Here is a 25,883-nt window from a genome sequence, read left to right as displayed (position 1 = left end):
AACATACTGTACCATAATTTTTTCTTTGATCTAATTTTTATTCTTGCATGAAGGTGGATTATAAATATTTTGTGTCTTATCTTCTCCATATCCATCATTGCCCTTTGAAATATTTAACCATTTAATGTGTCATAATAGTTGATTTGGCCACTTATAACTATAAAAGGCTTGAGGCTTTTAGTTGTACATGCTTGTAAGGGATATTAGCAGTGTCACTCATGCATATCTATTAAAATGAGGCAGCTCAGGTTTCTATGCATGTATCAATATCATAATACTGATTTTTGTGTTTCCTTCATTCAAGAGCAAGCTGCAGTAACTGTGTATTCCTATTCTTCAGAGGCCAGTGAGCATGTTAACCCATACTATTTAATTTTATAAGACCATACCAGAAAGATGCCATGTCCAAACGAGCTATGGCATTCACATAAACATCAGGAATGGGTACCCCCTATTTGTATTTTTTACAAAGAATATGAAACATTTATACCCTGCTTATATATCTCTCCTTCTATCTTACCTATGTAAATCACTGGCAGGCTGCTCAGAGCTGTCAGAGCTTGAAGTTTCTGCTATGTAGAACTTGCTGCTTTCAGTGAACAATGAACATTTATTCTGCATAATAAATAATTAAACAATTTTTCAAATAGAAGCACGCTAGTCATTTTCAGTAGTATATAGCCTAACTAGCAAACTTTACAGTAGGTTTTTTTTCTTTTTTTCTTTGGCATATTGTTCAAGAAAAAAACAACTGATCCTTTGTCCTGTGCACAGCAGTGCCTGTGAAATCCAGTCAACCCAGCAAAATATAGGCAAATCTTTTTGAGTGCTAGATGTCCTCTCAGAACAGAGACCTTTCCTGAATATGTAAATTACCACAGCTGTGTCATCATGTAAAGTATAGCCCTTCAGGCATTAATTTATCCATTTAAATACCCTGGAGTGTTGAGGAAATAAAACTATGACCTGTCCTGATGGAGATAAACTCATAGGTCAATGGGGTTTTTTTCAATGTGAATCATCATTAGCACCAAAAATGTTGTCAGTTGAGTCCTGACACTTGCCATCCATAAATTAGGTCAAATGGTCACTCATATTCTTTGTAAATAACAGTGAATTATTTTTAATGTAGGTCAGCAATTTAGAGATGTCAAAGTATGTCCCGTATTCTGGCTGTGTGAAGTACATTTGTACAACATCTGCAATTATTAGATCTACATTATTAGTTGTGAAATTTGAAGTTAACTATAATAGGTGTTTGGATGAGTGAAGCTAAATCTCTCCCTACATGGTCTTGAAAACAGCCCCTCTCCTTTTCTTAATCACACTGATGTAATTAATTAGTTAGATACCTATGTAGTAGCACAGAAAACAGGCAATCTTGCTATGCAGTTGTTTTGCTCTATAATGTTGCTGTACTCTTACATGATTTATGTGTTTCCTGGAAAATAGTTTATGTAGTAAGAGTGATTATTTCTTGTGGATTTTGTATCAGGGTGACCCTGGCTCTTCTGCGGCTGGAATTAAGGTAATGGAGTTCTAAAGAACTGCTGCAGGGAGAAGAGGGGTGGTTGGTCCGTGTCACTTCACAGTGTCACAGACATTTTGGGTATCATTAATGGATGTTTTTCATAGCTCCATCTTTAACTCATTTTCTCAGATCTCATGTCTTTCATCTGTTTTCTTTTAGGGTGAACCCGGTGAATCTGGGCGGCCTGGACAAAAGGTACTGCTTGGAAATGTTCAGTTTTCCTTCTCTGCTGCATTTGTGTTAAATGATGTTACATCTGTGTTACCAGTGCACTTACCTGAGATGAGTCTGAGGCAGTACAATTTAGCAGCCCAAGGCTGTACACATTTGGTCGATGTTTACTTTGTATTTTAGAAAGGCACAGGAATGATGATGCTAATTAACATGAAGAGCAATTTTGACTTACCCACCTTCCCTTCTAGCCCCAGCATACTTCTTGCATTGAAAGCTAACCCTTTTGCTGCTAGTGAGACTAACAAAGAATGGCTCTGCTCCTTGGGTCATCTCAAGCTAACCCTGCATGTTTGACTGTTAATCTTCAAACTGTGGTACACTGTTAGATCTCATCAGGAAAGAAATAAATATTGTTTAGAATCCCTTTCACATACACCTGTGAGGGGAATCAAGCCATCAGTGGCACAGTGTGTTTGGAAGGACACAGACCTTGATGCTCTGTTCTTCCTTCCAGTGTAAGAAATTCCCCTGGGTGCTGTGTGGCTGAGGCTGCTTCTGCAGGGAAAGGTCCTGCAGGAGTTACCATGGCTGTACAGCACGAGGCCCTGTGAGGCTGGGGAATGTGCTCTTTGAATGCACAGTACATCAAACACAGCAAATGCTGTGCCTTCAGCTGCCTTTCCTGAGACTAGGGGGCAGGTCCTGCAGGGAGAGCAAAGAGACAATGAGAGAGCTGGATTTGTGCATTGCAGCATTTGGTTTCCCTCTGGAGCCATTGGCACTGTTCTTGCCTCTTAAAACATTGAAAATTTTCCACTGCACACTGCTGCCAGAGTCGAACAGAATCTTCCTGCCAGTTGAGATATTCCAGACAGACAGTCAAGAGCTAAAATTCTATATTGTGGATGGAAAGACAACCATTTTCTAACTCTCAAGATACTTTGGTGACTAAGCAAAACCCCAAGCCACAGATAAATAAGAAATAAATAAGAAATAAAATATTTTTATTTAAGAAATTAGAACTCTCATCAGAGACTAAATAAGGCTATTATGGTTGCAAATGCAGTTCCTTAGTAAAGTGCAGTTTTAATTAAGAAAGGTAATCAAAGTAGTTAAAAGCTATCTAATCCACAGAATCATTCAGTGTGTGCATTCTGCAGCGTGTGCTTTGCTTGGCTAATAAACTAGAAAATGCACTTAAGTGCCTGTGGAGATTCAGCCTCTCATTAGGTGGCTGCTGTGGAGGCAAAACTAGCAGTGATTTATCAGCAGGCTCCTGGTTCTCAGGCACTCACATGTGATCTAATTCAAGCAACATGGATGAGTGAGAGGTATGCAGTTCAGACTTTCTATATTCTCACCTTCTTTTTGGCACCAGAGGGGGGCTTAGTGTCTTCCTTCCATTCACCCCATGATTTCCTAGTGTGTCACAACTCCTGTCCCAGCCCCAGCCATCAGCTCCCACAACATGCCCAGTCAGTGTGCCTCCTCCAGCCAGGTGCCCCATGTCTGCTGCCCTGCACCCCTGCTCAGCAGGGACTTTTCCACACCACCAGAGGTTGTGGAAGGCTCTTTTTCCAGTTGGACGCACGTCTCTGCCATCTACATCATCTCAATGCTTATCTCCTTCTCAGTGTTCCATTCATATTTCCTTTCTCTGTCTTCTTTCTTATATTTTCCCTTTTATCTTCTTCTAGTTGTCCCTTATTCATCTTCTAAGGACAAATATGTGTCCAGCTGCCCACCCAAACATTATTTGCATGAAATGAAATGTGACAATATTTCAGCAGTCTGACAAGACTGTTTGGGCCACATTGTGTGCTGGGGTGACAGAATGACCTGCTCTGCCATTATGTAATAGAGTTAGTACACAGCCTTGGTGTCTTTAAAAGTCATTCTTCTCATAAATCATACTCACAATTTTTATATTAGGAAAGGTCCAAAAAAGTAAATACTCTGCATTTATCTATAATGCTAGCTGTAATTAAGAAATAATGATTGATTTAATTATGTTTCATATTGATTTATTTTTAGGGGCATTTTAATTGTTTTAGATTACTGTGGCTCTGAACTGGCTTTGGTGGATCCTTTCTGCTTACTATGTGTGAGTGTGTGGGGGTTAACTCTGTCCCAAGGGTAAAGAGTAACCTACTGCAGCAACACTAATATAATATCAATATAAATATTCCAGTTCTGTGCTTGCAAGTGAAATTTAGTGCTTCCACAATTAGATGGGTAAAGTTGATGGTCATAGTGCTGTATGTATGGCTGCTCATGCAAAAAGTGGAAAGACAGAGTAGGGGTTTGGAGGTAAAATTTTGTTAGTTCAGTGGAGCATTATTCTTTTGCAAGAATGGTAACCCATTTTCTGCTTTAGAAAGTGATAGTCACCATTCCAAAAAGTGTCTATTGAAAATAGCATCCTAGCCTTTATTCTTACATCTGATTTTATAGTTAATATTTTGAGACTGGAATCTGTTCTGTGCTTGTAGGCAATTTGAACAGTTAGAACTTTGGAGAAACTAAAACAGATGAAGAAGCTTTTATCAGATCCTTCTATACCACTTAAAAATCGTTCCATTTGGTGAAGTGATTTGCAGCCCTTCTATTGTGTTTTTCATTTTGTGGCAGAGTGGTGTAATTTTGTTTTGAGTGTTCCAAGTCTGTGTAATATCTCTGCCTCAAAGAGGTGTCTGTGGGCAGTGCAGTTGGATGGACCCCTGCATTCTGTGTAGGTGTGTTTATGTTTGTGTGTGTGTACACAAGTGTGTGTGGGTGTATGGGGGTGTGTAAGTGTGTGTGCACACAGGCTCACAAAATATTTTAATAGCACAACCTAGAGGGATCAGCCCAAACCACAGAGTTGAAGTCTGGATTTCTGTAAAGCTCATGAGTGTAAAAAAATCTGGAATATAGTTCAGTTCATTACAAAGGTAAAAGTTGGCTTCAGAGTTCAAACCTGAGCTTCCAGAAAGTTCAGGGAATATTCATATCCAAGGTGCTGGTTAGAATCCATCTCTGTGTTATAATAAAATCCCTAGCTTTTAAAATAGTGTTTTATTCACATGTTATTGCTTTTTTTTTTTTTTTTGTTCTGTTCACCATCTTTATTTCCCTAGACAACATCTTTTCATTTAGCTGATAGCTCAAAATGACCATTTGTGACAATGTTGTCATTCTTGTCTTAGACCATTTCCAAAATTAATGCATTCAGTTTTCAATGCTTGTTACAAAATTACCTTGCAAATAGAGTTCTATAGGTCTTTCCATTGCAATTTTAAATAAGCAAGGTTTTTCTGGGTAAAGCAGTAAAAGGTTACATTCCCACTATCCTTCATGACCCTGTGTATGTTCACAGATAAAGAACAAGCTCTGAAATGATGCTGTGGATAGCTCTATAAAACTGATGGCCCAGTTATAATTAGGCAGTCCTGCTTGAATGGTGCAATTTAATCCAAGCTCTTCTGAATGGATTTGTAGGTAAATCAGGGAGTCACACAGCACAGTATCCAGCTCAGAGTTGAAAATGGAACAGAATTAAACATCTGTCATGAGTATGGAACTTAAATGGCAGTAAAATGAACCAGTGCTGCTTCTTTTCTTTTATTTTGCTGAAGTCTAATGTGAATTCATATTTGGCTTTCCTGACATAGATTTTCAGCCCTGTGTGTCATCTTCACATTGAAGGTCCCCAGAAGATACCTAAGTCCTTAACATGACTCTTACTAATTGTACATTTAAGTCACTCATTTTGAAAAAAACAACCTTGCTGGAGCTGACTAGCAATCATTCATGCTCTTTTATCTTCCTGCAGAATTTACAGGGCTGTTCAATGGATAGTGACCCTAACTGGATAATGTCTGTAATGTTATGTAATTTTCCTGTGTAGGGTGAACCAGGCCTTCCTGGGCTTCCTGGACTTCCTGGAATAAAGGTAAATACTGTAGTACCTTTTGTACTGGGTGGGAATACAACAAAGAGGGGGGAAGTGCAAGAATGTGGCTCAAATGGACTTACTGTATTGTGTTATATCCTTTTCTGTGTCTCTGGGATTAAACTGGGTTTTTTTACAGCAAGTTCTCATGTAAAAAATTGGTTAAGTATCTGTGAGTAGGCAAACAGTATATCTTACATTAAAATGTGAGGCAGAACATTCTAGTTATTTCTTTTAAAAAAACTTTCCATTTCTTTAATGGAAAAGGAAAAAATCATCATCAAAGTTTTAGTTGGTTTCCACTTCTATGTGTGCTTTCCAGTAGCAATGTTCTCCTGAATTAACCAAACCTCCAGCCAGGGAACTACATTAATTATACACAGGCAGTGCAGACCTGGCTCTGTTGACAAAAATACTCTGTGCTCCATTACACAGCAGTGATTTCCACTGACAAGTCAAAATGTTTTAATAATACTCTGTTCAGTATTAGCTACAGTCCCTGACACAATACCTGGTTTAGCCCCTGGCTTCCAGTTTGTCTGGAATCTTTAGGTAAGTTGATACAAAAGACACATACTTGGTTTAGTTCTAGCATAAGTTTTTACTTTGGGATCTGCAGACACTTGCTCAGCTTGAGCTGTAACTGTGTAATTCTGCACAGAGTGAGCAGATTCACATAACCTGAGTGCAGATCAGAATGGCCACTTTTCCTTTGTGTCAAAGACTGTCCTTGGAAAACAAAATCTCTTGGAAACATTTTCTTTCCATGCCATCATGGCCCTGTGTATGTCTCAGGGAGAAAGTTTATAGGATTTCCCCCTAACAAGGAGGATAATTCAGAGGCCAAACTCTTGTCCATTGTGGTAGGATTCAGGATTTATCTCATGGAATGTAACATTTGCAGTGATTTTCTCAAGGGACCTGTGAATTGCCACAGTATTGAAGCATAATGTCCCTTCTGTGTTACTAGTGAACTATGGGAAAAAAATTGAATGTGCATATTAAATTTTGTGTGTTGTAGCAGCTTAAAATATAGTTCCTGTGGAGGTTGTTCATTTTCTGCAAGAACAAACTCTGTACTGAGTAGTGAAGATCATGCAGGAGAAGTCTTGTGTGATTGAGCTATTTTTATTAGTGCCTTTGGCAGCAATCCCTATTCTGTTTACTTTAACAGTGAGCAAAGAGGTAGCTCAGATGGAGGTCAGTGGGGCACTTGCCTGAGGCACTCATCCCAGGGACACCTGCCAAAAGCAACTGGAGCTGTGGCTGGGCTTTGGGGTTCCCATGTTCATGCACACCACATGTCCATGATATAACCAGTAAATAAAAAAAGTCTACATCTGAGTGGCTGCTTTGGGAAAATTATTTGTTGGCAGTAAGAATGGCTCAGAAGTGCAGCTTCCAGAATCACCTGAAAGATAAAATGTGAAGTGAAAAACGAATGAAGTGTGGGAGTTTTGCCCAGTGAAAATTTGTTTCCAAATTCAGTGGATACAGTGGAAAAACAGTACAGTTGCCTGCAGAGCAAAATGGAATCATTTGGTCAAATATTAATCATTTAGGAAAATACTTTCTCCTGTTTAAAATCCAGTCCAGAGGGAGACTGGTGGTGTTTCAGTGAAGAAATTCAATCCAGTGCAATTCTGCATTGTCCTGAAACCTGGATGGTGACAAGGAAGCAGAGCATGCACAGAACAGAGCAAAGCATATCTGGTCACATCAGACTTGCAGGATGGTTGCTGTTCATTTCAAGGGATTTGTAAGCTCTCTTTTATTAAGCAATCTGTAGTAAAACTAAACCCTAGATTCTTCTGAATCCCTGAGACTATGTCTGTGGCATGAGAAGCGGTAGCAGAATGGCTGGAGTTAGGAATATGGGCACTCATCAGCAAAGATAAAGTAGGAGTTTCCCCCCTTTTCTCACCCTCCCTTTTAGCAAAGATTTATGCACCACCATGGTGCATAAATCATTATGTGGATTTCCAAAAACAACAACATTGTTATCTTATAGAGAAGCAAATTTCCAGTGCTCTGGTGTTGATCAAAAGCTACTTGGAAATAACAGTGACAGGATGAGAAACTTGAGTGTGGGGGAAACTCAGTTGTCTGGGCTTGGAATCACTTGGTGCTGTCATCTTGTACAAAACCAAGAGGAATCTTCCTTGGAGCAGTGACTTCTTTTTTTTGTTTCTTCCTTCTGGAGTCATCCTTGTTTGTTGCAATTTTTTTTCTGGGATTTTGGGTTCTGTTCCCATGTGGACTTTATAAAACTCTCCAAGATATGTCTTTGCTACTCTATTTTACCAGTTATAGGCAGTAGTGGTATAACATCAAAGACCTAGGAGAAACCTCTTACAGTGTCATTGCAACATCTAAGAACTTGTTACAAAATTTAGGTTTCCATAAGGAAAATTTTTCCTAACAAACAGATTATACTGTTCTCATGCATTTGTGTGCCAGCCCAGTAGCTGTTGGCAGAGATTTTTCAGGCTTTTTCCAAACTTTGTGAGAGGTAAGGAAAAGATCAAGGTACAGATTTATTGTACACATTGAAATTTCCTGGATGTAGTTCTTAAATGTTAAATATTAAGTCCTGTTTTCCTTAAATCTGTTAGTTGAACTTAAAATTGCTTCCTTGTGCCTGTTTCTCTCCAGTGGCAGGCTGTATTATGAAATGTTTTAGGTAATTGTGCACATGCACAGCACTCTTCACAAAAGCTAAACCAACCTGTGCTAACACAAATACTGTGCCAGGCAGTCTCTCCAGCTGCAACTCATCTTTCTTCCCATGGTTGAACAAGCTTCCCAAGACATTCAGTGCTCTGTACTTCAACATACATAAAGGATTAAGGAACACTAATCGCTGAGAAACTTTCAGCTTCTTATAATGCCATTTCAGTTAATTAATCAAGGTTCCTGGGAGCCTGTAAGGACTTGGCTGAATGTGATACTGCAGTCTGACTGAGTGGCAACATTGGACAGACATGCAAGTATCACATCTGAATTCAGGGTATACAGCAGGGTATTTTATTACTTACTTTTCTAGACCCATTCACCAGGCACATGCGGATGTTTTGGGAGTGTTTCCTGTTCCTTTTCGTTCTCTCCTCCTTTGTCAGTTGGTGCCATGGAGGAAACACAAGTGCACTCAGTTATTTCCAAGACAGTGTAGAGGCTGTCTATGACATGCTGGAGAAATGTTTCTCAAGCACCTGTTGCTGTTTAGGAATGGCTGGAAACTTAATGAGCCCTGAATGTGTTCCACCTAAACTCAGAATATTAACTCATCACTCTACTATCCCCCAAGTGATGCCAAGCAGACACAGAAGCCTGTCTGTGAAACACAAACTTCATATATCTGTTTTATCTCATAGCTTTTGCAGGAAGATACTTACAAAGCAGCACTTGCTTACTGTGATGGAAATCATGCATGCTCTCATTCACTGTAATGTCAGACCTCTCAAATCTGTTGCATTGCATTTTCTGGAATTTGGCCTGTACAGTCCTCAGTTCCTCACTGCAGTGAGAAGCCTTCACAAAACACAAGCCTCTTCTCAGTTAACAGCACCTTTTGCAGGATCTAGATTTTCTGTGGTATTTCTATGGCATTTGTCCCTCAGATGTTAAATACTGAACCAAAGCTTACTGAGCACATGCAAATTTTTATTTTATCATTTTCAAGAAAATTGAACCTTTGAGTGGTTTGACATGAGAAGAGAAAGGCTGTTTAGCCCTTCTGCTTTTGGGAAGTATGGAAAACTTTCTGTGTTTCAAAATTCAGTGGAAGTGGCTGATTCAATAGACTTGCCAGTATGCAGTGTCTTGCATCTTTCTGTACAATTATATTGGATTGACTTTCCTGGGACTGTGCCTGAGCAAGGTTTCAGAAAAACCTGGATAAAGATATGGGAATTTGAATCAATTTTATATCCTTTTATTTTTCTTTTGATGAAAGCAAAAGAGGTTCTATTTTTTTCTGTATGTAAATTTCTTATTTATATATACCTACTCAGAGATTTTATCTTCTAAAGACTAAACAACTCTCTGCTCCACAGAATGTATTTTTTTAAGGTCTAAAAGACTTGATACTTTCACCCAGTTAGTTCTGTTAGAAAAGAGAAATTTCAGAGGAAATGAGAGAGAATTTTCCAGCTGAATGCATAGAAGTTAGTCTCCTATTTAAACTCTTGTAGAAAAGAGAGCAACTGTTGTTGAAGCTTATGTGTTTAAGTCCTGCTCTTACCATCTGACAGCAAAATCAAAGGAAATCTGAAGTGAATGGTAGGTCTAAGCATTTTGGTTTGGAGTCAATGCCCTTTACTGCCTACAGGAAAGTTTGGTAAATTCTCCTTTTCTCCCAGGAGTTCTTAGGAAGGCTGTTCTTTTTCTAATTTTCCGTATGCATTTTTCCTTTTCTGTATTTCCACTCTTCTTCCTGTTTTTATCCCTTGATAGCGTTAACAGTAATCCTGCAGGGTGTCTCTGTCTCTCTCTCTCTACTTCTCTCTCTCTCTCTTCCCCTCTCGGCAGGTTCTGGGTGTAAATGGGAACTGATCTAAAAAATGGGACTTAGTACCCACCTTTGGTGGGCTGGATTTCAGAAGTTTCTCTGTGCATTGGTAGCTAAAATACATTACACAACTGTGCAGTTGAGTATTTGCTTTCCATAATGGAAGTAGGTATACAAACATATATCTGTATATTGCACTTTCTTCATTGATTCCTAGCTGCTTTCCATATATTATGGCAGTAATCAATTGCATAGGGTAGACATTGAATTTCCAGGAACTGATTTTGAGGATCAAGGCCAGAAAACGAAATCATCATTAATATTGGATGGCTTGCATGTGTCAGGGGTGTAAGATCTAGATAAATTCTTCGAGTTCTTTTTGATTTCTCCCAAACTATATCCTCCAAATCTCTTATTTTCTGTTCTGGGAAAAAACTAAAACATAAGGAACTGAAACACAGAATGTTGTTTCCTCTAAAGCTATTAATAGTTGGAAGACTGAGTTTATAAGAACTGCTTCACAGCATATGTTTTATAACATAGCTTAAGTTTTCATTGTACAAAAGAAAGTGCCAATCAAAAATTTTGGAAACAGTTTAATGGAGTCAGAATCCAACACCCTACTGTATTCAGAAATCAAATATTTTGTCATTCACAAAGAAGACTTGAATCAGTAATCTGAAATTATTTCTCAAATACAAATTTTTATAATGGCAGAAATAAGGCGTGCAGTAAAGCTCCTTAGCTTTCAGAAAACCAAGAAAATTCCTTAGATTTGTCATGTAAGTCTTTTTTAACAGAAACAATTTGGGGCCAAACTCTCCATCATTTAGCAGTTTGGTCATAAAAAATAATTGAAAATTAGGTGCTCATTGCAACAAGTGTTTTTATTCTATCCTTAAAAATACTTACCATGCTGACTTGGAGTATAATTAGCCTTAAAGCAAGAAGTCCCTTATATGATTAATGAATGCAGAATTAATCAGAATCATTACTGGCTCTGATAGCACTCTCCCAAAGCAACATACTTTCTAGGGAGACAGGACTTAAAAGCAAGAAGAAAATTAGGCTCACTAAAAAGCAATATATGTCATACAAAGTGAGGTTTGTTGTAAAACCTCAGGATTTCAGCCAGGTTGTTTAGCCAGGTTTTACTTCCCTAACTCCAAATGAATCATAAAGTCTAAATACGCTTTTGGAAATTCTAAACCACAATTGTTTTTCTAAGTTTAGAGAACGATTAGGGAGTAAAGATATTGTTTCAAATGCGATGAGTGAGCCAGACAACCTGTTTTAACTGGCAATTTCTGGAGCCAATTCTAAAGTGATATGAAAAGCCTTAAGAAAGACCTTATGAAATGGGGTTAGGGTTACTTTTTTTTATCAGATTTCCTTGTACCTTGTTCATTTCCTTCTTAGGAGCTGAATACTGTAGTCATCCTGAGAGGAAAATTCCCATGGACGTCAGGCTTTATATATAAGTCCCCCTAATGCCCTTCACAGTGACAAAGTACTCTCTGACTTGTATAGACTAGGGCCAGTTGAGTTTCTGAGAAATTGCTTCACTGGAGCTAAGTGCTGCACCCAGAGGGAGGGCATGAGCAAGTGCAGCTCCACAGACCACCATGGATTGCTGTGCTACAGGATCCTGAGAATTTGGCCCTCACCCCTCTCCAGAGTGGAGGGGTTGCAGTGTTCTTGTTAGATAGCAACCTCAAAAACAAAGTCTTTTGGACAGCAGGTGGCAACTTATGGAAAATCAACACAGGTACTCATGAACCAAATCCAATTTATTACAGCTTCATAGCTGTGCTTCAAATTATCTTGCATCTGGATTTGGGGTCTTTTTCAATAGCTCTTCTATATGTCCCCACCTTTGCAGGATTATTTTGGTAGTGCTAGGCAAGGAAAGGGCATCACACTGGTTTTGTTTTAAATATTCTCATAAGTGAGCCAGGGTAACACTGAAGACAATGCCTGGTCTCTTGATGTTATTAAATGAGGACCCTTCCACATCAGTCCTCATCAGAAAGGAACTTTGGGGTCTCCCAAATTCTGTGACTCTTGAAGAATTTGCATGCTGGCCCATGCTAGACAGGAATTTTGGAGGTCCACTAGACTTGCAGAGAGGAGTTTGGAATCTCCAAGGCTGTCCAAAGCTGTGTGTTCAAGCATGGTTGTGGTTTTCCTCCATCCCACACCACTAGGTTTTCTGTTAATGGAAAAGGTGCGGTGCATCCCCCTTTCTGGAGTCCTCCACAGAAATTCAGGATGCTTCGGTGTGGTTTGCCAACTCAGAGGTGTGCACACAGGAGCCTTGACCTTGGTACATTTGGATTTCCAAGAGAATGCCAGGGAGAGATGTTTGTGTGTGTCCTGCCTTGTGGCAGACCTGCCAGTCAGCCCAGGAGGCACAGAACTTCCATGGTGCTGGTAATGGGGCCAGCATTGAACAAAGTCTTTCAGGACCAGTGAACAATGTAATAAAGGTCAGAGTTAGACATTTCAATTTCTCTAGCTAGTTCTAGTGCATAGCACTAGATAAGAATAAGGCTTGAAATTACATTCTCCTTTCAAATTCATGGTCTAAGGGTTGGTTTAGTCACATTTCTGTAGCATACAGGAAACACTGTAATAATCTGATGTAGCTGGAATATAGTAAGGTAACCATGACACTTACAAGTAGGATGGTAATTTCAGAAATTGCAGAGAATTTATTTCATTGTTATAGGAAAGTTGTGGTTTGGATGTCTTCCTGCAGCACAGGTTTCTTTTTTAGGAATTCATTGATCTGGATGTGAAAATGTGTTGTATAGTCATTAGGAGAGTGATTAAAGGAATAAGAAACTTCTGTGGGAAAACAGTGTACCCAACAACTGCTGTTCTCTGCTGATTGCTGCATCAGCATAAAGCTTTGTATTTCAGGCACTGGGAGAGGAATAGGTGTGTCTGTGAGAACAAGGTTTCAAGCAATGATGGTGATGTGTGTCCCAGCTGTGCAATGGAGGCTAATTCTGCCCTAATATGGTATTAGAACTACACTGTTAATAAACATTTGCCAAATTAGTGATGTTTAAAACAGAAACCAGCAGTGAAAATGTAATTTCCACTGCTGTACCTTTTTTAAGCAAAAGTCCAAGTTTTAGGCATCGTGGGTTCTGTAAAACCTGAAGCTGACAGTGAGAGTGAACTAAAGTGGTTCTTAAGGGTAACCTATAGTATGAAAGCTAGCCTCTGCTTCAGCCCATGAAAGCTTTGATCATCATGAAAACCAGTTCTAATTATGTCTAGATAATAACCCCCATAAAAATCTGACTATCCTATGAAGTAAATAACAAGGTGCCTTTTTAATATTAAATTCTGATTCTGCTCACATTGCACCAGGTTTACGGCATTTTAGGGCCTTTTTCTGCTTCGGACTGTTATAAGAGGTGAAAATGAACATTAGCAATGTTTGTAAATGGCAGTATTTAATTTGTTATCTAGCCACATTGAGTATTTCCACAGTCAGCAAATATTTGAGAATGAAAATGAGCATGCATGGGGGTAGTCTCTTAAAATATTAACACATAAAGACACTAAAAATTGTTCTTAATATCATAACACATCACTTCTGTAGACTGGAAGAAATTCACAAGCTTGTTGTTTGTTTTCTTTTTTAACCAAGTTTCCCGTGTTGCCTTGTTGACATCTTGTGCAATGTGATGGTTTCTAAGCAGTGATTTCATAACTATACTAAAGGGTTAAACTAAAAACTAAAATGTGTGACAGACTCATCATTTGCTGATGGCTTTCTATACAGCTGCCAAACTGTACTTCAGATTACAGTATTACAGATTTTGTGTTGCCTGTCCCAGCTTTAGCAGGCAAAGAAGATTACTGTACATTCTAACTGGATAAAACCTTGATTTTATTATAACAAGTGGTAGTGAGATGTTTGGAAAAGTATTACAAGTCTTGGTGACTCTGATCACTTGCGTTCCTCTCAGCCTTTCACAGCAGCTAGAACAAATTCTGAGTTCATTTAAGGAAGAGACTTATGAACAGGAGGTGCTTCAGTGAACACCAGAGCTGCAGTGTTGTCAAACCACAGTGCCCTCCCAAGCCAGCCTTTACCCTTGCTTTGCTGCTGCTGTGTGCTAGCTAAATCAAATATGTCATATATTTACAAAAAAAGCTAAAGCCTTTAAGCCTTAATTTTCTAACCACATTCTTGTAGAGCTCTGGAATCTTTTTTGTGTCATGGACTAATCATAAAGGTCTTTCCCTTGCCTTTGCATAACTGGGACACCAGCATGCCTTACTGAGAGGAAACTGTTTTCTTTACATTTCACACATCACTGGTAGTGCCAATTTTGATAGATTCCTTTTTTGTTTGGTTGGGTTTTTGCTATCTGAGTGGCATAAAAGATAGCATAAAGCACAAAGTCATCAATATTATGGCAGGATGCAGAAGTATACCCAATGAACATTAACATTTTACTTAATGCCTTATGCTGTAGTTACACTCAAGAGATTTGAAATATTAGAGAAGACATGGCTTAGTTTCAAACCATTCAAACACGTTGTCTTTTTACTTAGAAGCTTAGTTCAGATGGCAAATCAGATCTGTTTTTTTAATCTACTTATCCTCTCTAGCACGGGATAGAGGGAGAATTGCATGTTTTTCTTTATGTAGCCAGGTTTTAACTACTGCAGTTTGTTTCATGTGTGATAAGAATATCCTGTTGGATCACGTTCAGCTTGGCATCCACTGTAACTCCTGCATCTTTCCCAGCAGAGCTGCTGCTCACCCTGTCAGTTCCTTCTCTCTGCTGACACACCACTTCTTCCACTCCACATTTCAAAACATTTTAAAGCTCTATGCCATGTAAGACCTGTATTCTACTTATGCTAATTAAACTGCCAACTTATACCATTGTCCATTCCACTAGCTTTTGCAAAGCATCTTTTTCTTCTCTCTTTAGAGATTTTGGGGGAAGGAGGGGCTGCTTCTTGGACTTTGGCCGGGAGTTTTCTTGTAGTGTGCAACTGGTATAGTCCTGAGCAAAGAAAAGAATTTGATTCAAAAACTGCGTCAGCCTTTGAGTCACACTTCTAAGCCTTACCACTGAAAAGAATCATGTAGTCACTGTGTATTTTTTCTGCCTGAAGTCATAATAAGCTGGCCAAAAAATTAGCCCGGGCAAATTCAGTATTAAAACAACATGGGGCTGTTGAGTGCCCTCTCATTCTAAAATAAATGATTGGAGCTGCATTTTTCTTCATTTACTGAAATTGAAGTGCTTCCATCTGCAGTGACAACCTTATGTTACTCTTGTTGGTGTGTACTAATATAAAGAATTCTAAACTCTTAAGTTTTTTTTCCTACGAGAGCAAAAAAGAAAACCCCACTTGCTTCTCTGTGACATGTTTGTCTCAGTTTATTTCTTTACCATATTTTGGATCACAGCCAGCTGGAACTTCATGTGAGAAAGCTCATTATTACTTGTATTTTTTTATAAGCTAAATGGGGGTCCCTGGGAGCTTGCTGTCATCCTTGATATAACCACAGGGAAGATTTCTTTGGCTTTGAACTGTTAATGATGGATTGCTGATGAGAGCACAGATGAATGTGCAAGAATACTTCCTAATTTGCTCTCCATGTGCAGTATCTCCATACCTGTGTTTCTGAGGAGGGAAAGAGATGAAGAGAAGTGTTATTCAGCTACTCAAATGCACTGTCTCTGTATATTGTCAGTAGTGATATCACTACAGGATTGTGATCTATCTGTCTTTTAGCTATTTTAAGAGGCATTTGATGGGTAATTTTTAGTCATTAAGTTTAGGGATATTGCAAAAAGGCTAATTAAATAAATACTAATTGGGTTACATAACTGATTTTAAAATTTACAATAGTTTGTACATATATCTTCTTGGTTCAAATATATCTGAAAAAAAATGCAAGATTAACGAGCAGGAAAGCTTATTCAGGGGAGTTTTCGAAGGAAAGCATATGGTTTATTAATCTTGCATTGTCTCTCTTTAGACATGGAGATAGGTAATAAAATATGGCCTTACTCTTCTGCTCAGTGCTGCTTCTACTGCAACTCTGCTTGATTCTTGCTATTTGTCTGTCCTCTTTGTACAATTGAATGGTAAGGAAGGGGGCAGAACAGAGAGGGAACGAGGAAAGCTGTGGCTTATTCCCAGCTGTTCACGGACCAAGAAATTGTCTGGGTGCAGAGAACTGAAGTATTTTACTGTCAGAATGAGGAGGGAAGGTACCATGGTACCATGGTACTGCAAGTTCCTGACTTGAAAGGAGACACAACACATCACAACAGTGCCATCTCCATTTGTCACTGCTTTGTCCCACAGCATTCCTGCCCATCTATTCACATGCTGCAGTAGGAAACCACCTCAAAACACATTGCTGAAATGAACTGTCCCTTTTAAATTTAGGAACACTCAGCTCTCTCCTCCTGCCTTCAGACTTGGATAATAGTTTGATGTGTTACATTACAGACCAGGTTGCACATTAACATTCCTTAACCTCATAAACCCCATGTTTGACACCTTCTGCTTCATTTGCATCTCATCTGCTGTGTAGTGGATTGCTGCAGGAATTTGTGCTGATGAAAGTAACCCATGGCAAAAAGTACTTCTGTGTAACTGTTGCATCACAGCTGGAGAGCTGTAAGATATACAGGGGAAAATACCACCCAGAATAAACTTGTGTTATTATACTTGTGTACTGCTGAATAAGTAACCCTCTCATATTGTGTTTTTAAAGGGTGAACCAGGTTTCATTGGTCCACAAGGAGAACCTGGGTTGCCAGGGCTACCAGGAACAAAGGTAAGGGTAATGGGCCAATGCTCTGGTGTGAAGCCCCTGGAGCTGATGTCAAATTCAACTTTCCTCAGCAAGCAGGAGAGACTGAGACTACTACTGGAGACAATGTGAAAAGTCATGCACCAGTGCTATGAGATAGATATATAGATATTTATGTAGATGCCCTCAAAAAATGTGAAGGCAGATGTTACATCATAACTTTAGTTAATATCATCTTTTTTTGTGTTAGAATCCCCAAATCTAGTTGTTCAAGAGGCAAAATAGGCATGATTGAAGAAACTATGTTTTCATAAACATGAGGTTTTTTAGGAAGATTACTTGAAACTTTGTGCAGGAAGCAGAATTGTGATACTACACACCAGATTCTGAAAATACAGATAGACTAAACCACTGTTTCTGCTGTTTGCTTAGTTTCTTTGATCCTGCTGAGTTGGTGGTGTGCTAAAGGCTGCCCAGTATTTTGTGATATATCTGTGTCTGTTTCAATAGGGTGACAGAGGAGAGGCAGGCCCTGTTGGGAAGGGTGAGCGAGGGGAACCTGGAATCCCTGGACCAAAGGTCAGTCTGATTTTTACACTGGAAATGTTTTGTTAGTTTTGCACCTATGAACACATCTTTGCCTGCTGAAAAGTAGAACAAAACTTGGTGAGTGAACTTTTAAATGAAAATGCTGTCAAATGCTCTACTTCAGTCCAGAAGACAATGGCAGTTTTGTGTTCACAGCTGTGAACTGCAGTCTGAATGGACTTTTATTTGGTCTGCAAAGTAAAGACACTACCTACGTACACTGTCATGGAATTGGCCTAATTCATTCCAGATGAAGTACTGACCTCTGGGTCCCTAACTTTCAGCATTGAAGTTTGAACTCTTTGACCACTGTAGCAGAGAAAATCCATTTTGCATGCTGTTTTCTAACTCTCTAAGAAAGAGATCAACTACTTTTAGCATTGTCTTAGTATTTCCCCTGGTGTTGGTACTATCAATTTTTTCTTTCCTGATGGATTTTGAAAACAATAAGGTTAATTTTGTGATCCTTGGCCAGTTAGTTCGTATTCACCTGAACTGTTGGGAAAAAATGTTGTGATAACACTTTATTTTATTCTCCTTCTGTTATAATTTTTAACTGTCTTCTCTATCTCTTGGCTATCATTTCTCAGGAGCAATGGAATGACATAGCTCATTCCTGAAAACCAGTGATAATGATGCCTATCTTTACTAATGCCAATACTACTTTTCCTTTGGAAGGGTGGAATCTGTGATCATTGCACTCTAGTGCTAAAGAATGTATTGATCTGGGTGCTCTTAAAATAAATGCCTTAAAAATCATTATCTTGGGTATTTCTGCTGTTCCAAACTGTAGTTAGTGATTACTAACTTCTTTTTCTCTGCACTTCCATTTCTCTACCATTTTTCTCCTATCTTCCTTCAAACAGGGGAAAACAGGTGAACCTGGATCTAGAGGCCCCAAAGGGTCAAAGGTTAGTAGTAAAGAAACTGTCTTTAGGGGACTAATTAACATTTTTAGGATCAATTATTTGTAACATTTCTCTTTAAAAGAACTTGTAACAGTCTGCAGTGTTCTTTATAAGTGAAACCTTCTGACCTTCAATTTTAGATAAAAAGTTTAGTTATGTCACATGGGTTTTGAACACTGTGATTCTAATCCTTTTGCTGTTATAACATCCGTTCCACTCTGCTGCTGTTTCCCTCATGCAACTTGGTTTCTCTCTGTGTAACTGATGTGTGTTAGACCTCCCACATGCCAAGACCCAGTGCTTGACTGTGCTGTTATTTGGTTTGCAATAATTTTATGGATCCAAACTCTGATGAGCTAGGAATCAGAGGTATTCCAAGTACTGCAGGCTGAGATATGATGGTCAGAAGTCTCACAAAGGCAAGAGTTGTTGATTGTGTTGCTGCTTTACCTGCTTTAAAAAGATGGTTTTGATTATATCTTTCCACCCATTTATCTTTCTATAAATATTGTTGGTTCACATACATGGAGAGATAAAGTGTATGGGTTTTCTATTACTTTATCTGCTGTGCAAATACTGTTCCCACTGGATTCCTTCATGTTGTATGAGGGATGAAAATGTACTTGTGTAGGTGGTTATTGACAGGTCTGCTGTCAGAATAAGGGTGACAGGACAATGTAGGCTGGTGTGATACTGTTTGCAGTATTTGTAAGCTCCTTGAAGAGGGGCCTTAAGTGCTTAAAGATGTGATTAAACACGTGCCATTTAACCTCATTCATTCCCGCCAGAAGGAACTTGTTGGAAGGCAAGGGAACTGATGAGGGAATTAAAGTATCAGAGTGAGAGCAGAAAAGTAAATCCGCCTCTCATATGACTACAGTTCCTGGGCACTTCCCCCACACACCAAAATTATAAATATACCCCCTTTAATTCCCTTTTTATCAAAAAAGGATATGTGATTTTCATTTTACCTGCATACCTGTCATGAAAATCTGGCCCACAGAAGTCAATCTACTGGCGGGGAACTTCATTTTTTAACAGTTCCAATTTCACTAACTTCTGCCAGAGTAGCACTGAAGGGAAAGGCAGATGGCACAACCTTGATTATGCCCTGCCACCAGCCTGCTCTCCATATGCCTTCATCAGCTCTATGAAAGTTTTGTGGTTTCTATTACCAGAAAGTTTTCTGTTCTGTTACCAATGGTGAATTAATAATTCTTCTCCTGACTTCTACCAAAGTTCTTTAGATGTCAACAGGAGCAAAATTTGCAGTTCTTACCCATATTAATTTTGAGTAATATTAAAATTTTAAATATAAGACCTTACTATGAAAGTGACTGTGAAATGAATTGTGGCTGCAGGGATATGAATGCATACATGTTTGAAATTCCCTCCATCATTTGAAGCATATTACTAATAGCCAGGAATAAAAAGCTGTGTGTAAGCTGGTAATGATCTTAAGCCTGTCACAGAAAGGGTATCAAGAAACTCTAAATCTGAGAGTAGAGTTGTGTTTGTAGGGGAGGCAGTGACTCAGACCAGGGAAGTTCAGAAGGTTGGTGGAGGCATGATCACAGAAAGAAAAGTTTATATATTTTGAAACACATTTGAAGAACTTTTTAACTGGTTTCAGACTGAGTAATTTCATTTCTCTAGTATTCTCTTCAAACTTTTGATAGTAGTGTCATTAAGAATAGGAATGTTGCACAAATAATCTGCCCATTCTTTTGATTCTTTGCAATTTTTTATTGCAGACCAATACAATACTCTAATATTCACACAGAACCAAATGCGTCATGCTCGATTCTACCAGTACACAGATTTTGAAGGACTTTTTCCTTTCATTAAATGAGATTCACATTCTGTTTAGGATGAGAGGCCCTGTAAACCAGTTCATGAAAGAAAACATATTTAAAAGGAAAGAACTATGTGATATATTGTCAAATGGCATATCTGTTTTTTAATGTATTGTTTTTACATAGGGTGATACAGGTGAGAGAGGTGACACAGGATCTGCAGGTCCACGGGTAAGTCTACTTCTCATCTCAGCTCTTTGTTTTGTGCCCTTAGATTCAGTCTGTGTGAACTGAAATTGTAGCAGTAATTCTAGTTAGAACTCTGGGTGAAATAGGTCACTTGACACTGGTGGAACATGGCAGCTAACTGGGCATTAATATGACTAACACCACTTGCCACTATTTGGAGCAGTCTGCAATCCACACTTTGTGGCCAGGGTGTTACAAGCCAGGTGTTCTGACATTGTTCACTGCCAATAGAGAACTAGAGTGTAGGAACATCCTTAAATGTCTCCCCTCAGAGGTTTTAATGTATTTCCTTTTCCACTGCAGCACAAGTCACTTTGTACTGACTTGCTTATTTATCTTTATTAAAAAAAAGGTTTTCCTTCAAATTCTGTGTTTTGTAGTAGTATATTGCAAGTACATTTAGATTCTAACACCCCACAATCAAGTCAAAGCATGTGTCAGTCTAAAATAGTCTTCATCAGTTGTCTCAAAATTCTAATGGGAAATGTATTACAGGGACCACCTGGACAGAAGGGTGATCAAGGTGCAACAGAGATAATTGATTATAATGGCAATATCCATGAAGCTCTGCAGGTATGCAACCTAACAAGGCTGAATTGGCTTTGTCTGGTCTGGGGAAAAGTCATTTAACAGCATTTATTTCTCTTTTGCCTAGAGCTTGAAAACATTTTGTGTGCAAAATTGTTGAGCTTATTAATCAGGTATCACTTTCTATATTTGGAAACCAGGTTTTCTGTGCTGGAAAAACTGTTTCCCTGATACAAATTAGCTGAGTGAATGGGTTTCATGTTCCCTGGAGAGTACTGACATCACCTTATCAGGACGAAACTAATTCATTGTTGGCTTTGGTGTTTAGTGCTGAATTAATGTAATAAACCACATACACAGTTTCAACAGAAGTGTCTGCTTTTCAATTCATATAATATTGATATTTCTTTTTTTTCCTTGTTTTCCTCCTCCTCTTCCTGTAAAATGAAAAGGCAGAATATTTGAGATTTGGAAACCATGTAACATGGTTCCATTAGCAAGCTGTGGATTCAATCAGCAACTTGAGTACATTAAGTAGACCAAGCACCAGTCTTCTCACTTATTCATTTCTGGAAAACCTATTTTGACTGGTGTGCAGAAAAGTGTGGAGGATTAAAGTGGGGTTACAAAAAGAATGAATGAGTGTTTGCATAAAAGCAAAGGACCAAGATGACATATGTCATTGCGGTCAAGGTGATTTACATTGCAGCATACTCAGATGCAAATTCTGTGCAGTATAACTCCACCAAAGTGAATGGCTTGCTTATGTGAAACTGAAGACTGGATTTGGCTCATTGTGCATCTGATCACTTTCTCACTGAAGCCACTGAACTTTTTTCTTGCATTTACGCAGTAGGAGTGGGTAAATGTCTGACCAGTCATTTGGTTTCCAAGATGCTTTCAAAAAATAAAAAAAACTCACTGCCTTTACTAAAATCTAAAAGCCTTGTATGTCACTAAGGCTGAGTCTGTTCTTTCATTGTGTCTGTGGGGAGGTCTGCATAGACATGTTGTGAGGCTCTGCATTATGTTTGCCTCATTTGGTCTGCTTGTAAGGGACTTCAGACACACAACTTTCAGTCATCTAAATCCCTCTCCAAGTTACGTGCCTAAAGTAGCCTGAAATTCATGTTGTGTGTTACCAGACAGATTTAGCAGGGGCTTTAGCCTCTGTATCTCCTATATTCTGTCTTTGTATACTAACACTCTGGCATCAGTGTTAGTTTCAAGCTTCCTCAGAAAAGCTGCAGCACATAAAGCAACCTTAAAAGTGGACTCAAGCCTTCTGCAGTGGCTGAAACATTCTAGAAAGCCTTTATCCCATTGCAAATCGTTCCAAATGTCATCACCTTCTGATCCAGGGCAACAAATAATTGATATTAATGGGAATGGCTGTGCAAGGAGGGTGTAAGTAAGATTATATAGGATCAGTCAAAAATATCCTTGCCAAATCCAGCTCAGTCCTTTCAGATGGCAAACACCCATTCCTAAGTTTCCTGGTGCCGCATTCTTAGGGGCTCTGAGATTTGCAGTTCCCTCACAATAGCACGTGAGAACTTCAGCTCAGCACTGAACTGTGAGCTTGCACAGAATTTGGCCTGCAGATTTAAGAAGTTGGCAAGAGTTTGCAAGATACGGACTGCTTGTCTCTTGCTAGACTTCAGTAATAAATCATGAAGCAGGCTAGCAAGTTCGTTCGTTACTTTGCCTTGTGCCTCCTATTCAATCTCATGTGCAGTCTTGAAATTGTTATCGTGGTTTGAGCAAGACCCCTGCTGAGAGTACGTGGTTTTCACCAGGAGGATAAAATGCAAAATTAATCTCTCTGTCAAAACTGCTCTTCACACCTATTCTGCAAAATTTCCCAGGGCAAAAAGCAGTAGTTTCAAACGTTTAATCTTTGTAGAAACTACAGCATTAGATATTAAAATATCAGCCACTGTAAAGGGATCCGAGACTGTGAACGTGTAAACAGTTCTTTGCAATGGCTATTTTAGGTTTTCATACCTAGATATGCTCATACCTGAACTTTTCAGTGCTTTTAAAGTTCTCGATATATTTCCATTAATATGTTGAAATACAAAGAATATGAGTATATTACAGCCATGTGTTAGAAAACAACTTTGTTCAGGTACTTTGTATTGAGTAGGCTCCAGATCTTTGCCAACAGTACGTATTTTTGCACTGACATGTGGAGATTTTTTTTACAGCTTAAAACAGAAGATCTGCAAACTTTTATTTGCACATTGGATAATAATTACAAAAGCAAGATACTTCTTGTTCCACATAGGCCAGTAAGTTCTTCACATGCAAAAGGAAAGCATGTGTGAGCTGTAATATATGGGAGTTCTTCTCTGTTTAAAAGTATAGACAAGCATTTAAATTCCATTTTAATACTTTTCCACTTGCTTTTAGATTCTTTGGTTAAAAAAAAACTGCGACAGGTTAAGGTATTTTGCCTCCTTCCACAATGAAAATATCTTTTGTCTTTCCAAGAATTCAAAGAAGAATTGTATAAGAAAAGTTTATATGGCTGGGTTGTAGACTGGCAGTTTTGGATTTTGAACTGCATTTTTATATGAAAATTGGTGTTACAACTCCACTCCAGAAGTCATGTTTGTTAGTTAAACATTGGTGCAAATCCTGCAGACATTACAAAACATAGGGCTAGTCTTCTGGTCAACTTCAGACTCCAACGCATTATGTTTTCTTACCTTTTGGAAGCATTCTGCTTAGATTTTGCTATTTAGTCCTTGTTTATTTGATCTCTTGCATTGTACAAAAGTACTGCCTTCATCTAATTCCCACAGAAACCAAGCAGCTAATACAACACCATGATATAAAAATAACAAGGGTTTTATTAGTGCTTTTGAAGGCATGGTGTCTCCCACATGCAGCATAGGTTCTGTTGAGATTATAACTGTAGGAAACAGAATTATGTATGTCATTGTTTAATTCTGTTACTGACAACTCTTGTTAATACCTTTTGCCAACAGAGGATTGCCACCCTGACTGTCACGGTAATTCATTACTGTTGCATGACTTACTGTGCACCCTAGAACTTCTTTGTGCTGCAGCATGTTCATAATTCTGCTAGCTCAGGACATGTCTTCATTGGATGTCAACCTGGTTCATCATAACATGTGTTGATTTCTTTGCTTGGTGTTCCCATAGCAGAGGACCCATTGTTGAGAGCCAGCAATGGAACCAATTCTGCTCCTTCTGGATTAATGGCAGAACTTCAGTTAATTTACATACGAGACTGGGAAAACACATTCTTTTTTGTTTCAAGTTCTTCTCTGCAAGATTGCTGTTAGTTGTATTTTCCCATCTGGACATACCCTTTCTTTGTATTAATGCAGGGGATTTTTAAGTGTTGTGGGGTTATTTTTAAAGCATCCCCACTATGCACCATCCAGACCAGTGTTTGATACATGACACTGTGTCCACAGCCTGAGGTAGAAATGAAAGAAATTGTTACAGTTTATTCCATGGCAATTTCACAAAGCACTGAGTATCCCCAGATGCGCTTAGCATCTTTCAACAGAATCCTCTTTACAACTGGTTGGAGATTTCTTGTGGTCTCAGATTGTTTTGGATCAGGCAGTGAGGGCTGGCAAATATGACTGAGTGTTGGTCTCCCTTCCATTAGGGGAAGCAGTGCCATTTCATCAATAGGAGCAGAGGATTTTATTATAAAATCTGAGTTTTACTGTTATTTTAACTGTTTTTTGTGGTAGTGTTGTTTTTGTTGAGAGCTATATAGGTTAACAACTTGTCCATAACTAGTCTTGGTTCCCTTTGTGTTAAAAATCTAACCCATTTTGTTACAGTAGCTGTATTAACATTCACCCTGTGCTTACATGACAAGTTCTTCAGGAGTTGATTTGAAAGCTGAGAGGTTTGTGTGTTTCTTTTTAGGGACCACCAGGACCACCAGGACCCCAAGGGCTGCAAGGGCCAAAGGTGATCTTCCTTACTTTACTCATTATATCTTAAAGGTGGAGTATTTTCTGGGGTTTTTTTAAATTATGTACATGTACAGGTAAATGGAGCTTTCCAGCACAGTTGTTTAACTGTAAATCTATCAAATATGGCATGTTTCCAACTTTATATCCAGATTCTTGGGGGGTAGCTTTCCAGAATAGGTGCTTTGTTTAGTTGCTACACAGAGATGATTAACTAAGGACCAGCAAAATTAATTAGTACTGAAAGAGTGCAGAAGCATCTCACTCAGGGATCGGCAGGTTGCTCCCAAGGACTTGGCAAAACAGCCACATAACCAGACAGTGGCTCCCATGCCTCACTTCTGGCTGAGTGGGAGTGAGGAGGGCAAAACTGTGTGCCAGACCACTGGCCACCATGTGAGTGCATGTGAATGGAGCTTTTCTGTCACAGGGCACCCACCCAAATAAGTGCAGTATTGTCTAATGTCAGTAAAAATTACAGTGTACAGATGTGGGCAGGAGCCTGGCTGGAAACCCAAGCCTGCCAATTCCACCTGGCTGGTGCTTAGAAGTAGTACAGGAGGGTTTGTGAGCAGCCCACACAGAGACAATGAGTACCATATGCTGCACTCTTCTATAAAATGTAAATAATAAATTTGCCTATACTCAAAAAAGAAGTGTTGAAGTTACTGAACTCTCCCTAAATGCTTTTAAACTAGTTGAGACATTTCTTCTATTTCGTAAATACTTGATACTGCATCTTCTCCCAGTAACTCTACGCTATTCCAAGAGCAAATATGTGCATTTTCAATAACAATACTAGACATGTCAATTTTAGACTTTATCCAGTATTTCATATGGAAATACATCACAATACACATGTATATTGTTTTGAGAAATTGTG

The 25,883-nt window shown here is 38.8% G+C and overlaps 1 protein-coding gene across 1 annotated transcript in view; it reads left to right on the top strand.

The window, feature by feature from the left end:
* COL25A1 (collagen type XXV alpha 1 chain) overlaps positions 1-25,883 on the top strand; it is a 281,924-nt gene that overhangs the window by 240,305 nt on the left and 15,736 nt on the right. The window contains 10 exon segments of the mRNA XM_058024669.1: positions 1,496-1,528; positions 1,691-1,726; positions 5,595-5,639; positions 16,925-16,987; positions 17,474-17,542; positions 18,418-18,462; positions 20,442-20,486; positions 21,000-21,077; positions 24,029-24,052; positions 24,954-24,998. Coding sequence (XP_057880652.1) covers positions 1,496-1,528; positions 1,691-1,726; positions 5,595-5,639; positions 16,925-16,987; positions 17,474-17,542; positions 18,418-18,462; positions 20,442-20,486; positions 21,000-21,077; positions 24,029-24,052; positions 24,954-24,998 — 483 coding nt within the window.

The sequence above is a fragment of the Melospiza georgiana genome, chromosome 5 (genome assembly GCF_028018845.1).
Source record: "Melospiza georgiana isolate bMelGeo1 chromosome 5, bMelGeo1.pri, whole genome shotgun sequence".
NCBI classification, from domain to species: domain Eukaryota; kingdom Metazoa; phylum Chordata; class Aves; order Passeriformes; family Passerellidae; genus Melospiza; species Melospiza georgiana.
The sequence above is the reverse complement of the archived record's forward strand: the minus strand, read 5'-3'. Positions and strand labels throughout refer to the sequence as shown.